At 50.0% G+C, this 12,248-nt stretch overlaps 1 protein-coding gene across 2 annotated transcripts in view; it reads right to left on the bottom strand.

Annotated features, from left to right (window-relative positions):
• Positions 1-12,248, bottom strand: part of SIDT1 (SID1 transmembrane family member 1) — a 315,540-nt gene that overhangs the window by 197,025 nt on the left and 106,267 nt on the right. For both annotated transcript variants that reach the window (XM_084835330.1, XM_084835331.1), the window contains exon 7: positions 6,234-6,327. In XM_084835330.1, the coding sequence (XP_084691456.1) occupies positions 6,234-6,327 (94 nt within the window). The remainder of the gene's footprint in view (positions 1-6,233; positions 6,328-12,248) is intronic.

The raw sequence follows: 12,248 nt of genomic DNA, 5'->3' as shown, positions 1-12,248 counted from the left end.
TTCTAGAGACTAGTATTTACTTTTGGAACAAAGGCCAGATCTGGTTTCAGAACCACCTTAACTGCATGGAAAGTGCAGAGACCATCCTGGATTGAAAGGGCACCAATCTCCCCCACCATCGTAGTTGATGTTAGGGCCATTAGGAAAAGAGTTTGAGGGCAATATCCCTTAGGGGTATGGTTCTGATTGGCTCAAACAGAACCTTTGTGAGGGCCCTGAAGTCTCAAGTGGGAAATCTATGAACCACCAGTGGCAGCAATAGAGATGCTCCCCTAAGGAAGAGTTTCACTTGAGGGTGGCCTGACCTAGACCAGTGTGAGTCGTAAGCCACTACTCAAAGCTGCTACCTGTCTTTTTAAGGTGTTGGTCAAGAGACTTTGGCCCAGGCCTGCTTGGAGTAAACCTAGCAACTCTGGAAGGCCAGAAGAGTTAGGGGATATTTGATGCCATCTACACCATCTTTGGAAGGTGAGCCTTCCAAAGATGGTGTAGATTTTGTTCGCTGAAGACTTCCTTGATGCTAATATGGTCTTGACCACTCCTTCTGACAGTCTGGCCCCTAACAACTCCATGGGGTCAGTTGAGGCTATTCTGGGTCCATATGGCAAACTGGACCCTGACTTAGCAGATGCAGCTAAACTGGAAGTCTCCATGGGTGACCAAGGCAGAGCTCCTGAAGGTCTGAAAACCACGGTCTCCATGGCCAACATGGAGCTATTAGCACCACCTGTGTCTTCAGTAACCTCACCTTGCGCAGAACTTTGGAAAGCATGGAAAAGGGGGGAAAGCGTATAGCAGTCTCTGGGGCCAGGGCATGGACATCGCGTCCACCACCTCTGTTTGTGAATCTTGATACCTAAGGTATCTCTGGGTTTTGGTGCTGACACTGGTGGTGATTAGGTCTATCTCCAGAGTCCCCCATCTGTCAGAAATCTGCTGAAAAATGTCATGATGAAGATACCACTCCCTTTGCTGAATCAGTCTGCCTGTATGTTTGACTCCCCCTTGATGTACTCTGCTGTGAGTGATATCAGGTGGATCTCCGCCCATGTCAGCAGGAGATTCACCTCCTCCTGCAAAACATAGGACCGAGAGCCACCTTGGTGACTTATATATGCTCTTGTTGCTACGTTGTCTGAATGCATCACAACATGCTTGTGGAGAACCTAAGATACAAAAGCCTGAAGGGCCAGACAAACAGCTCTGAGTTCCACCCAACTGACTGGCTGCTGTGTCTTGAATGTCAACTAGGTCCCCTGAGCTATCCGTCCCTGATAGTGGGCTCCCCAGCCCCCTAGACTGGCATCTGTTGTGACTTGAACCCAAGTCGGTTCCCTTAGGGGCATTCCCCTGGAGAGTTGCCATGGGTTGAGCCACCAAGAGAAGGACCGGATCACCTGTAGTAATAAGGACAGTGTGACATGTTCTCTGTAGGCAATTTGGGCCTAGCAGGGAAACAAAGACCAATGCAAGGGATGGGAGTGGAACCTGGACCAAGGCACAGAGTTGATGGAGGCTATCATACACCCCTGAAGCTGTGCCAGATCCATCTGCAGTGGCCTCTTCTGGCTCACGACATCCTGGATGCAAGACTGGATCTTGACTACCCTTTCTTCTGAAAGGAACACTCTCTTCACCAATGTGTCTATTATCACCCCCAAGTGCTGTATCTTCTGAGAGGGGGTGAAGGAACCTCTGGTCCTAATGACAATGAAGCTGTGCTCCTCGAGACACGGAACAGTGGTTGATATGTGAGACACCTGCCCCATAGTCAGTGCTCTGATTAGATCGTCCAAACAAGGGTATATGTAAACCCCCTGGGTGCTGAGGGGGCTCACCAGTGAACAGCTGGAAAGCTGAGGACAGACCAAAAGGGAGTGCCTTGAACTGGAACTGATCCTGGGCGTATATAAAGCATAGGAAATGCCAATGTGATTCCCTGATTGGGATGTGGAGATAAGCTTCCATGAGATGTGTTGAGGCCAACAGATCCCCACTTCTTTGGTTGATCTCAGGGTCTCCTTCCTGAACATCCTCTTTCTCATGAACTGATTGAGGAACTTGCGGTCCAGAATAGCTGTCCAGGCCCCATTCTATTTGAGGACTGTGAAGAATATGGAAAAGACACCTGAAGATCGCTCTACACAAGGCACCTGTTCCACAGCCCCTATGTCAAGTAGATGTTCTATGGCTGCATGAACCCTGAGGTGTTTTTCCCAATTCTTGGACACTGGAGATGGCAGAAAACAATTGTTGGGGGCAGTTTGGAATTCGAGAGCATATTCCAGATGTATGGTCTTGAGAACCCACCTGTCCAAACAAATTAAACTCCATTTGTGCCAAAAATCCTGTAAGCACCCCGCTTTCATCTGAGGTGGGATAGCGTCATGCCGAGGGCTGCTTTCCCTGTTGCTTCCCTCCTTGGTTTGGCTTGGACTGCTGATGGCAGCCCAACCACTGGGACTGCAAAGGCCCGTTGGACTGAAAAGCAGAATACTTAATTTTAAGTTGAGGAAGCAGGGAAACCACACTACAAGCGAGAATGATCTTGGAATTGTTGTGCATCACAAGCTGAATATGAGGTAACAATGTGATGTGGCTGCCAAAAAGGCAAATGCTCTGTTGGGCTGCATTAATAGAAGCATAGCTTCCAAATCCCGGGAAGTACTAGTCCCCCTCTACTCAGCACTGGTTAGGCCTCATCTGGAGTACTGTGCCCAGTTCTGGGCACCGCACTTTAAGAAGGATGCAGACAAGCTGGAGAGGGTTCGGAGGAGGGCAACAAAGATGATCAGGGGACTGGAAACAAAGCCCTATGAGGAGAGAGTGACAGAACTGGGCATGTTTAGCCTTGAGAAGAGAAGACTGAGGGGAGATAGGACGGCGCTCTTCAAGTACTTGAAAGGCTGTCACAGAGAGGAAGGCTAGGATCTCTTCTCGATCATTGCAGAGTGCAGGACATGGAATACTGGGCTCAAGTTGCAGGAAGCCAGATTCTGGCTGAACATCAGGAAAAACCTCCTGACTGTTAGAGCAATACAACAGTGGAACCAATTACCTAGGGAGGTAGTGGGCTCCCCCAAACTGGAGGCATTCAAGATGAGGCTGGATGGCCATCTGTCAAGGATGCTTTGTCTTAGATTCCTGCACTGAGCGAGGGATGGACTCAATGGTCTTGTAGGCCCCTTTTAACCTTACTATTCTATTCTATGAATGTATGGGCTGCTTCTTCCCTCTTTTCATTTCCCTCTTTTCTTTTCGTCTCCTCTTTTTTATGGGTCGCTGGAAGGACCTTTTTCTTCTCTTTGGTTCATACAAGCACGGGAATGAGGGCTTCCCCAAATAATCCCACCCCCCGAAAAGGGAATGGTGGCCAAGTTTGCTTCCACCTCCAAATGTTTCCATAACCTGTGGTGCACCCCAGTGTCTAAGGACACAGCTCTGGCTGCAAACTGGAAGCAGTCCACAGAAGAATCTGCCATCAACTCAGCAGCTCTAATAAGTTTGTTTAGACCTTCCCTGAGTTGTCTGAACCGAGCAGGGACTTCAGACAGGAGGGAATGTGCCGATATGTCCGGGCTATGACTGAATTTGACATACCCACTCTGATTCCCAAGGCTGAGACCTCGTGCAGCCACCAAAGGCCCACATCACTGTTTTGGTCACCAGGATCCATTAGGGTTTCCCCCTTCCTTACGTAAAACCAACTTAGAGATGAGGGCCGCCACCAGTTCATCCACAGTTGGGACCTTCTGTGACTCCATAATGTATGGAGTCAAGTGAATAGAGCCTCTTGTGTGTTGCCAAGGAAGCACCTTGTTTGGCAGGATCCTTCCACTCTGTGGCTAGAATTTTGGAGAAAAACCTTGGGAAGGGGATTGTAGGCTCTGAGGGCGTGTCCCCTGGAAAAACCTCAGCACTTTCTTGTGGCTGACCTTCATCAGTGGTTGCCTTGGTTTCAGTAAGCAGATGCTGTAGGTTTAAAACCTGCTTGAGAATAACAGAGAAAATGTCCCCTTTAAACAATCTTCACTGTGGGGGAGTGGAGGTAGGATGATCTGACAATTCCCCCTCCTCCATGTCTGATTCTTCCTGAGAATGCTCATCCAGGATGGAGGCCATCTCTGAGACAGATTCTTGCACACCACCACCCAGCAACCGTTAGCTGTATCTAGAGAAGGGGGGCTACGCAGCTGCAGGGACAAACTCCATTTCCCCCTGCTCATCAGCCAACTTTGGCCTTTTGGAAGGAAGGGGAGCCTTGCCTGGGGATGACTGGCTACTCAGCTTCTCCCCCTTCTTGAATTTCTTGGCACCTGATTCCACCACGTTTTGAGCAGGGATCTGAAACCAGTGAGAAAGAGGAGGGTGAACATGATGATCGATTGGATGCAGAGGAGGGGGACCTTCTCCTCCTCCTGCCATGGCACCTTTTATGTTGCCACTGCTGTGTATCCTCCATATGGGACACCCACCTGTCCTGGTCTAGATCGAGTCTTGGCTGTTTGTAAGCAAATACGGGGAGTGATGCAATAGAATAGTCAAGTTGGCAAGCAAATGGTCAAGCACACAGGTTTTGGTCCAAGGAGGTTGAGGCTAAGGCAGGAATGGTCAAAATCCAGGCAGAGGTCAGAACACAGGCAGGCAGGCAATACGGATCAGGCAGCAACAGGAGTAGTCAAGGCAACAAGCAAGAGGTCAAACACAGTAAATCAGACATTACACAGTCCAGATGCAGGGTTGTTAGGAAGTCCAGACGGTCAGTAAACAGAGCATCAATCACAGGGCACGATTCAGGAGGCAAGGCACACAGCAGAGACTGGATGGACCAAGTTGTTCCAACACTGGCTGAGTTTCTAGTGAAGACTTTAAGCCCAAAGCCATCCGGCCCCCCACCCAGAGCTCAGCTGCAGCAATCAGAGCTCCCTTTCCAGTGCCTACTCCTGAGGAGACCTTTACTGGAGGCAAGCACTCCTTCGCACAGGAGCCCTGCGAGCCTGTTGCTTGAGGCGACGACACTCCTGGGGATCAGGGGGTGGCCCAGCCTCTGAGGCAGAGTCCCTTTCTCCTGACAGTGATGGCCCTGCAGCCACTTCCCCTGAGGGCTCAAGCTCCTGTGGGTCTGGTGGCAGTCCCTGGTCTGGGGTATCCTGGGCTTCTGGGGCCTCTAGCTCCTCCTCTGAGGAGGATTCCTCCAGTCGGGGTATGAAACCACGATTGACCCAGCAACCACAGCAGTTCCCTTGGATGGGCATTGCTGGCCTCTGGTTTCTGTGAAAGGACTTGGCTACTTGCGAGGCCCTGGGGAGGACAGTACAGGAGAAGGAATGCTATGCTCTGGTAGGCCCGCTTCCAAAATGGCTGCTGGAGTTTGCCTCAGAGAGGCAGAGAGCTTTACTTCATGTGGGCTCCCCTCCCCTTAGTGACATACCTGACTCCACCAGTGAGTCGCGATGGCTTCCTTAGTCTGAACAGGCAGCGGTGGGGAGGTATAGAGTCCAATCGGCCCACCTCCTCCCAAGCAGCTGTGGAGGAGGCAAGGAACACTGACTGCTCAGTCACATCAGGTTCCTGCCAATGCGCCTGGTACTTGGGGAGCCTCAAGGGAGCGGCTGCCCTGCACCTCCTCACCTCAGCCCAGGGAAGCCCAGGTGGGCCCTGAGGGACAGAGGGACAATTTCAAAAACAGGGCCTTCCCCTTACTGTCTAATCGATGATGGAATAAGGGTAGAGAGAGATAGAAAGTAGGTTCTGTTCGCTTTCTCTCTTTTTTAAAACTCCACAGCAGCAGCTGAGGAGAAAGCCAGGCATCCTGCTGTTCTCTACAGGACAGAGCAAAAGACTGAGGGGTTTTTTCCTCTCACAGTGGGAAATGTATCAATCTTTTAGCCCTGCCTTCTCATGGAGGAGAAGATTAATAAATTCCTGTCGGCTCCACCCTCTGCTGAACAGAATGGATAACATTCCACTGAGGGTGCTTCCAGATGTAAGGCTCCTAGCATTACCAATCAAAAGGCATTATGCAGCTACTCTTGTCTTTCCCTCCTTAACAGTTGTGTGTGTGTGTGGTTACGAATGGAAAAAATTGTTGCCTAGACCCCAAGTAATTTTTTTTAATGAGGCAGGTTGATTGCACAATAAAAACCTTGTCTGGAAACACCCTGAGAGTGTCCAAGATGGTATTTTATGAGCAGTCTGCTCTTCCCAACATTCTTGGGCCGTAGGCATCTTACCTTGAGTGGAGGACGGCATCGAACCCCCACAGGCATAGTCCTCTGGCTTTATAACAAATACAATAAAGAATTGCTCTCCTGGGAAGTTCTTTTTCTGCATAAGACAGAAACAAATTACATCTTTAAGGCAGGATCTTCCAAGTCAGAAATGGACTTCTGCAGTTTAGAAGTAACTCCATAGCCTTACATGCCCATATCATCCAACGTTGCAGGAGATCAGTAGCCATGACTTTCACAATGGTCAGTTTACCTTCCAGCTACTGATCTTTGCTCTTGACTGGGAGGAATCAGATTGCAACGCCTTACCTCACTCTCTAAGGCATCCAATTTGCTCTGTAGCATTAATCAAGTGTGGCGGACTCCAAAGCTTAGTCCAGGAATCCCATGGCCTTTTGAGATTGGGACCTGGCTACATGTTACTCACCATGTATAATCCAGGCACTGACTGAGAATTCTGAAGTCTCCCCAGGACAGGCAGAAAAAGCTGGAGCACATCATAAAGCATTTCTCCATCTACTGCAGGGTTTTTTTGGGTGGTGGCCCCCCATCCCTGGAATGCTCTCCCAAGGGAAGCTTGCTATCTTTTCAGCGCCAGGCTAAGAGCTTTTTGTTCTCCTGGGCTTTTTAAATGCCTTTAACTGTGCAAGCCTATACATGTCTACTCAGAAGTAAGTCCCATTGAGTTTAATGGCATTTACTCCCAGGTAAGTGGGTATGGGATTGTAGCCTATGTTTTATTATTTTAGTCCCTGTGATGTGGTTTAACTTTTATGTCTGATAGCCATTTTAGTTGTGTTGGCATGTTTATTAGTTTTATAGTGCTGAATGTTTTTAATTGGGATTTATTTATATTTTTGTGAGAAATTTAATTATGAGTTACTAAATAAATAGTTTAGCTATGCTTATTTTATCTTCCTTTAGTGCTGGTGATGCAGTGCCCATGGCTGCCGTGGTGTCCTGAAATACATCCCTTGGCATTTGCCAAAGCATCCCTCACAATTTTTAAAGAAAGACATCTTTAAAAAAAGGTTTTTACCTTGGCTGGCTGGAAAGTAAAGCACTGGCCATGAACTACCTTGCCATCCTGCTAGGCCCAGAGGCAATCTTCTAAGAGGAAAGGAAGGAGGAGAGGTAGCTGAAGGCTGATGATCTGTTTTCCAGCCACCTGCCAAAACTCTCTTTAAGAAGGTGAGGGAGAGAAAAGCTGCTGCCTGGTAAGACACAAGAACTATAGAAGGCAGTGAGGAGTGACTTGGGGGCAACAGAAAGATGGGTTTGGGGATGGCTGCAGGACAACCAGACTGGGATGGGGGGGACATGGTGAGAAAGCAGGGTGTGTATATGTTTGGGGGTGATTTTGAAAGGGGGAAAAATGAGTGACTGCGAGAGTAGATGTGCTTGGAGTGCAAGTGAAAGGATCCTGTGTGCTGGGGTGATCCTGAAAGAGAGAGCTGTGGGTTCAAAGGCATGGTTTTGTGTTTGGGGGCTCAGATCACACCTCTGCCTTGTTCTCAGGGTCTGCAGCAAGTTACTTGTCTTTTAGCCTCACCAGTTTGCCTTTCTGTGAAATGAGCATTTTGTGATTAAGCATGCCCATGAAGCAGCAGCTGTGGGCTGCTAAGGTTTGGAGGTGCCATGCAAGTGATAAGCCAGATCCAGGTTTACTTACAAGGAGACTTTATTGAGTACTTACAGCACACAAGTGTCCTCAATGGTTGGATCAGACAGCTTCTCTGAACCCAGAGCCAAGGGGTAAAATGGGTTTTATACCATACATGTTAGCAGTGAGGCAGCATAACAGAAGCAAGCATTAATTAGTGTTCATCCCAGTATAGACTAACAGTGCTTGTTCAGAAGGAAAACAATCAGAACTTTCCCAGCACAGACACCTGTAGCTTAGCACAAACAGAGCTCCACTTCTCAGGCACATCCTAGGCCCTGATAAGATACCAGAGCTCATTAGCATGGAATGTGCTGAGGCAGCAGTATCGACCTTTGATTCATCTTACCAGCCAGGAGGTCCACTAGCAAGAGAATTGCACTAAAGCAGAAAGCATTATGGATCTCTAGGCCCCTCTAAAACCACTGGTGACTTGGTTACAGGCCAGGGGCCATTATACCAAGGTAGCCATTTTATCCCATGGTAGCCATTTAGTGACAGCACTCTTGCCATTTTCTCAAGATTAGACAAGAAGGCGGAAGTTGGCTTGTGGCTCTAAGGCTGTGTTTCCATGACAATGGAAGGGGCAAATGAAGGAATACTGGATTTTTCATGGAATTGGCATGGCTCCATGCAGGGATCCACAAAAGACCGCACTGCACCATTATAAGTCGCTGACAAAAACATACTTCTGGGTGGGGGGTGGGGATTGGAAGTGAATGTCATCAGACTGTCAGGGGCTGCTCAACCAAAAAGAGAGGCTCCCCCTCCAGACTCTACTTCCCTTTCTCCTGCCCCCTGGTTAGGCAATGATGCAAAGCACTGAAGCTGGCATTAATTACTCCCCAAAAGCCTGGAACCAAACAGCAGACACACACAGCTTTGGAAATAGCGCTTCACAGCCATTAGGGGAGTTACTATGCCTTTCACCAGATGAAGTGTTTTTGGCTTAATGGCAATCACAGTAAATTCAGGAACAAGCCTCATTGACCACAACGGGAGTTACTTCAGAGAAGACTTCTCAGACCTATGCTCAATTCCTCCCATTATTTTCCTTTTCCTCTAAATACTGGGCTTCTGCATTAGCAAGCACTTCTGAATAAATGCATGATAGTGCACTTTTGGGAACAAGCCTCATTGACTACAACAGGAATTAGCAGGACCCCCTGAACTAATGCACTATTGCATGATAGCACTATTGCATGATAGCACAAATGCGTGTCGGTGCTATTTTGCGATTGAGTGATAGAGTGACATAGATAGTGACATAGGGGTTATGTGTACTGATGGAAGGGGAGTATGAAATTCTATCACGTAACCCCAAGCAATTATATCTAACACCCAGGTGTCCGATGTTATTGTCTTCCAGGACGGCAGGAAACATGCCAGAATAGATCCGAACACAGGTTGACTGCGAAGGTCGGGCGGAATAAATGTCTGGAAGTCAAAGGAGACACTTTGAAGATCACTCAGGCCTACCGTGACTCTAACAAAACTTTGAAGATGGAACAGTCTGCTTTTTCAGCTGTTGGGTAGCGTTGGTATCGGGCAGATTGTTGTTTGGTCTCATAAGGCTGAGGCCAAAACCATCTGCGGCTTCTGTGCTGGTGCTGCGCAGGTTGAGGACCTAAGCCCATTTTACAGGCGCGTGTCTTCACTTTCTAGACAGAGTCCATTTGCTCATCTGGGGAAGGAGCCTGGGGAAGGAGGACCAGCCAGCAGCTGCACCGGGTGATCCTGAGCCTGAGCCTGCTTCTGCCCCCGCCACAGGTACTTAAGGCGGGGCTGCCAGAGGCTGCTCGGGAAGGAGCCTGGGGAAGGAGGACCAGCCAGCAGCTGCACCGGGTGATCCTGATCCTGAGCCTGCTTCTGCCCCCGCCACAGGTACTTAAGGCGGGGCTGCCAGAGGCTGCGCCTCGGCGTCGCGCCAAGTGCGACGCTAAGTGCGCACTTAGCGTCGTACTTGGAGTCGCAAGATCTACCCACCTGCTTCTCCAGAGACACCAGCAGCCACAACACTAGCAGCAAATAGCAGCAGCAGCAGAGGGCAGCAGCTTTAAAGACCAGGGGAAGGGGCAAACGTGGACTATCTGCTCCTTCTTAGCTGCTGTTCTCTTTTATCTCTTCTATATTCTTTTAAACTGTTGTATATTTTATATCTTAATATTTTAATATGTGCCTGGGAGGACTATTGGACAACTCAGGGGGTGGGGGAGGTGCCACCATAACTGTGGTTACGGGCAGGGGGAGGTATGGCGTTGGGGGATTAACAGGCCAGCTGAGGAGAAGAGGGGCTAGACACCTTACAGCTGTCCCCTCTTCTGGTTCTTCCCCCAACCTGATGGTTCCTGGCAGCCTTACCAGTCTGCCCTCGGGTCTGGTGGTGCTGCTGCTGAATGCCAGGTCGGCCCAAAATAAGACCTCCCTCATTCATGATTTGATTGTGGATGAGGGGGCTGACCTGGCATGTATTACTGAGACCTGGGTGGGGGAACTGGGAGGGGTCGCTCTCTCCCAGCTGTGCCCTCCTGGGTACTCGGTGCAGCACCAACACCGACTTGAGGGTCGGGGAGGGGGGGTTGCCATGGTCTATAGGAATTCAATCTCCCTCTCCAGGCTTCCTGCTCATTCGAGTGCAGATCTTGAGTGTCTGTACCTTGTGTTGGGTACCCGGGACAGATTAGGGATTCTGTTGGTATACCGCCCACCCCCGCTGCCCATCAGACTCCCTGCCTGAGCTGACGGAGGTGGTCTCGGACTTGGTGTTGAGGACCCCCAGGATGATGGTCCTGGGGGATCTCAACTTCCATGCCGAGGCCGCTGTATCCGGGGCGGCTCAGGACTTCATGGCCACCATGACAACCATGGGGCTGTCCCAACATGTCATCGGCCCAACACATATAAAAGGACACACGCTTGATCTGGTTTTCTCGACTGGGCAGGAGGATGGTGATCTGAAAGTAGAGGAATTAACATCTGTCCCTTTGTCATGGTCAGATCACTTCCTGCTGAGGTTTAGACTTCTGGCGGCCTTTCCCCTCTGCAAGGGTGGGGGACCTATTAAAATGGTCCGCCCCCGGAGATTAATGGATTCCGATGGATTCCAGAGGGCTCTGGGGGATTTTCCTGCTGGTATGGCTGGTGTTCCTGTCGAAGCCCAGGTCGCTCTGTGGAATGCAGATGACTCGGGCGGTTGACACGATCGCACCCAAGCGCCCTCTCCCTCTGAGCAGAGCCCAGCCAGCTCCTTGGTATACACCTGTGCTGAGGGCAATGAAGCAAGAGGGGAGACGGCTAGAACGCAGGTGGAGGAAAACTTGTGCTGAGTCTGACCGAACACAGGTAAGAGCCCACTATCGAGCCTACTCTGTGGCGGTGAGGGTGGCAAAGAGGCAGTTCTTTTCCACCAGCATTGCATCTTCTCAGTGTCACCCGGCGGAGCTTTTCCAAGTGGTTCGCGGCCTGTTACATTCTGGGCCAGGGAGAGAGACGGTGGAACCCTCGGTAGCACGCTGTGACGAGTTTGCGCGGCACTTTGAGGATAAAGTCGCTCAGATTCGTCATGAATTGGACACAACCATTAATGCAGTTCCATTGGTAGAGGCGTTCAGAGCACCGTCTGGTCCAGTTTTATTGGATGAGTTTCAGTTACTGAGGCTTGAGGATGAGGACAAGGTGCTTGGCCAAGTCCGATCGACCACTTGTGTGCTTGACCCTTGCCCTTCATGGCTTATTAAATCAAACAAGGAGGGGTTGTCCGGCTGGGTCCAGGAGGTTGTAAATTCCTCCTTGAGAGAGGGAGTGGTGCCTGCTGCTTTAAAAGAGGCAGTAATTAGACCACTCCTGAAAAAGCCTAAACTGGACCCAGAGGATGTTAACAATTATAGGCCAGTGGCCAACATCCCCTTCCTGGGCAAGGTGCTTGAGCGGGTGGTTGTAGGACAGCTCCAGGCACACTTGAATGAAACGGATTATCTAGATCCATTTCAATCGGGCTTCAGGCCTGGTTTTGGAACGGAAACTGCCTTGGTCGCCCTGTGGGATGACCTCTGCCGGGAGAGGGACAGGGGGAGTGCGACCCTGTTGATTCTTCTGGACCTCTCAGCGGCTTTCGATACCATCGACCATGGTATCCTTCTGGATAGGTTGTCTGGGTTGGGAGTAGGAGGCACTGCACTACAGTGGTTCCGCTCCTACTTGGATGGCCGATTCCAGAAGGTGGTGCTGGGGGATTATTGCTCTGTGCCATGGCAATTGTGCCATGGGGTTCCACAGGGCTCTATTCTATCCCCCATGCTGTTTAACATCTACATGAAACCGCTGGGGGAGGTTATCCGGAGGTGTGGGCTGAGGTG

This window comes from Heloderma suspectum, chromosome 2 (assembly GCF_057233095.1).
Source record: "Heloderma suspectum isolate Gila_16-S chromosome 2, 16-S_ref, whole genome shotgun sequence".
NCBI classification, from domain to species: domain Eukaryota; kingdom Metazoa; phylum Chordata; class Lepidosauria; order Squamata; family Helodermatidae; genus Heloderma; species Heloderma suspectum.
This window is presented reverse-complemented; position numbering and strand designations above follow the sequence as displayed.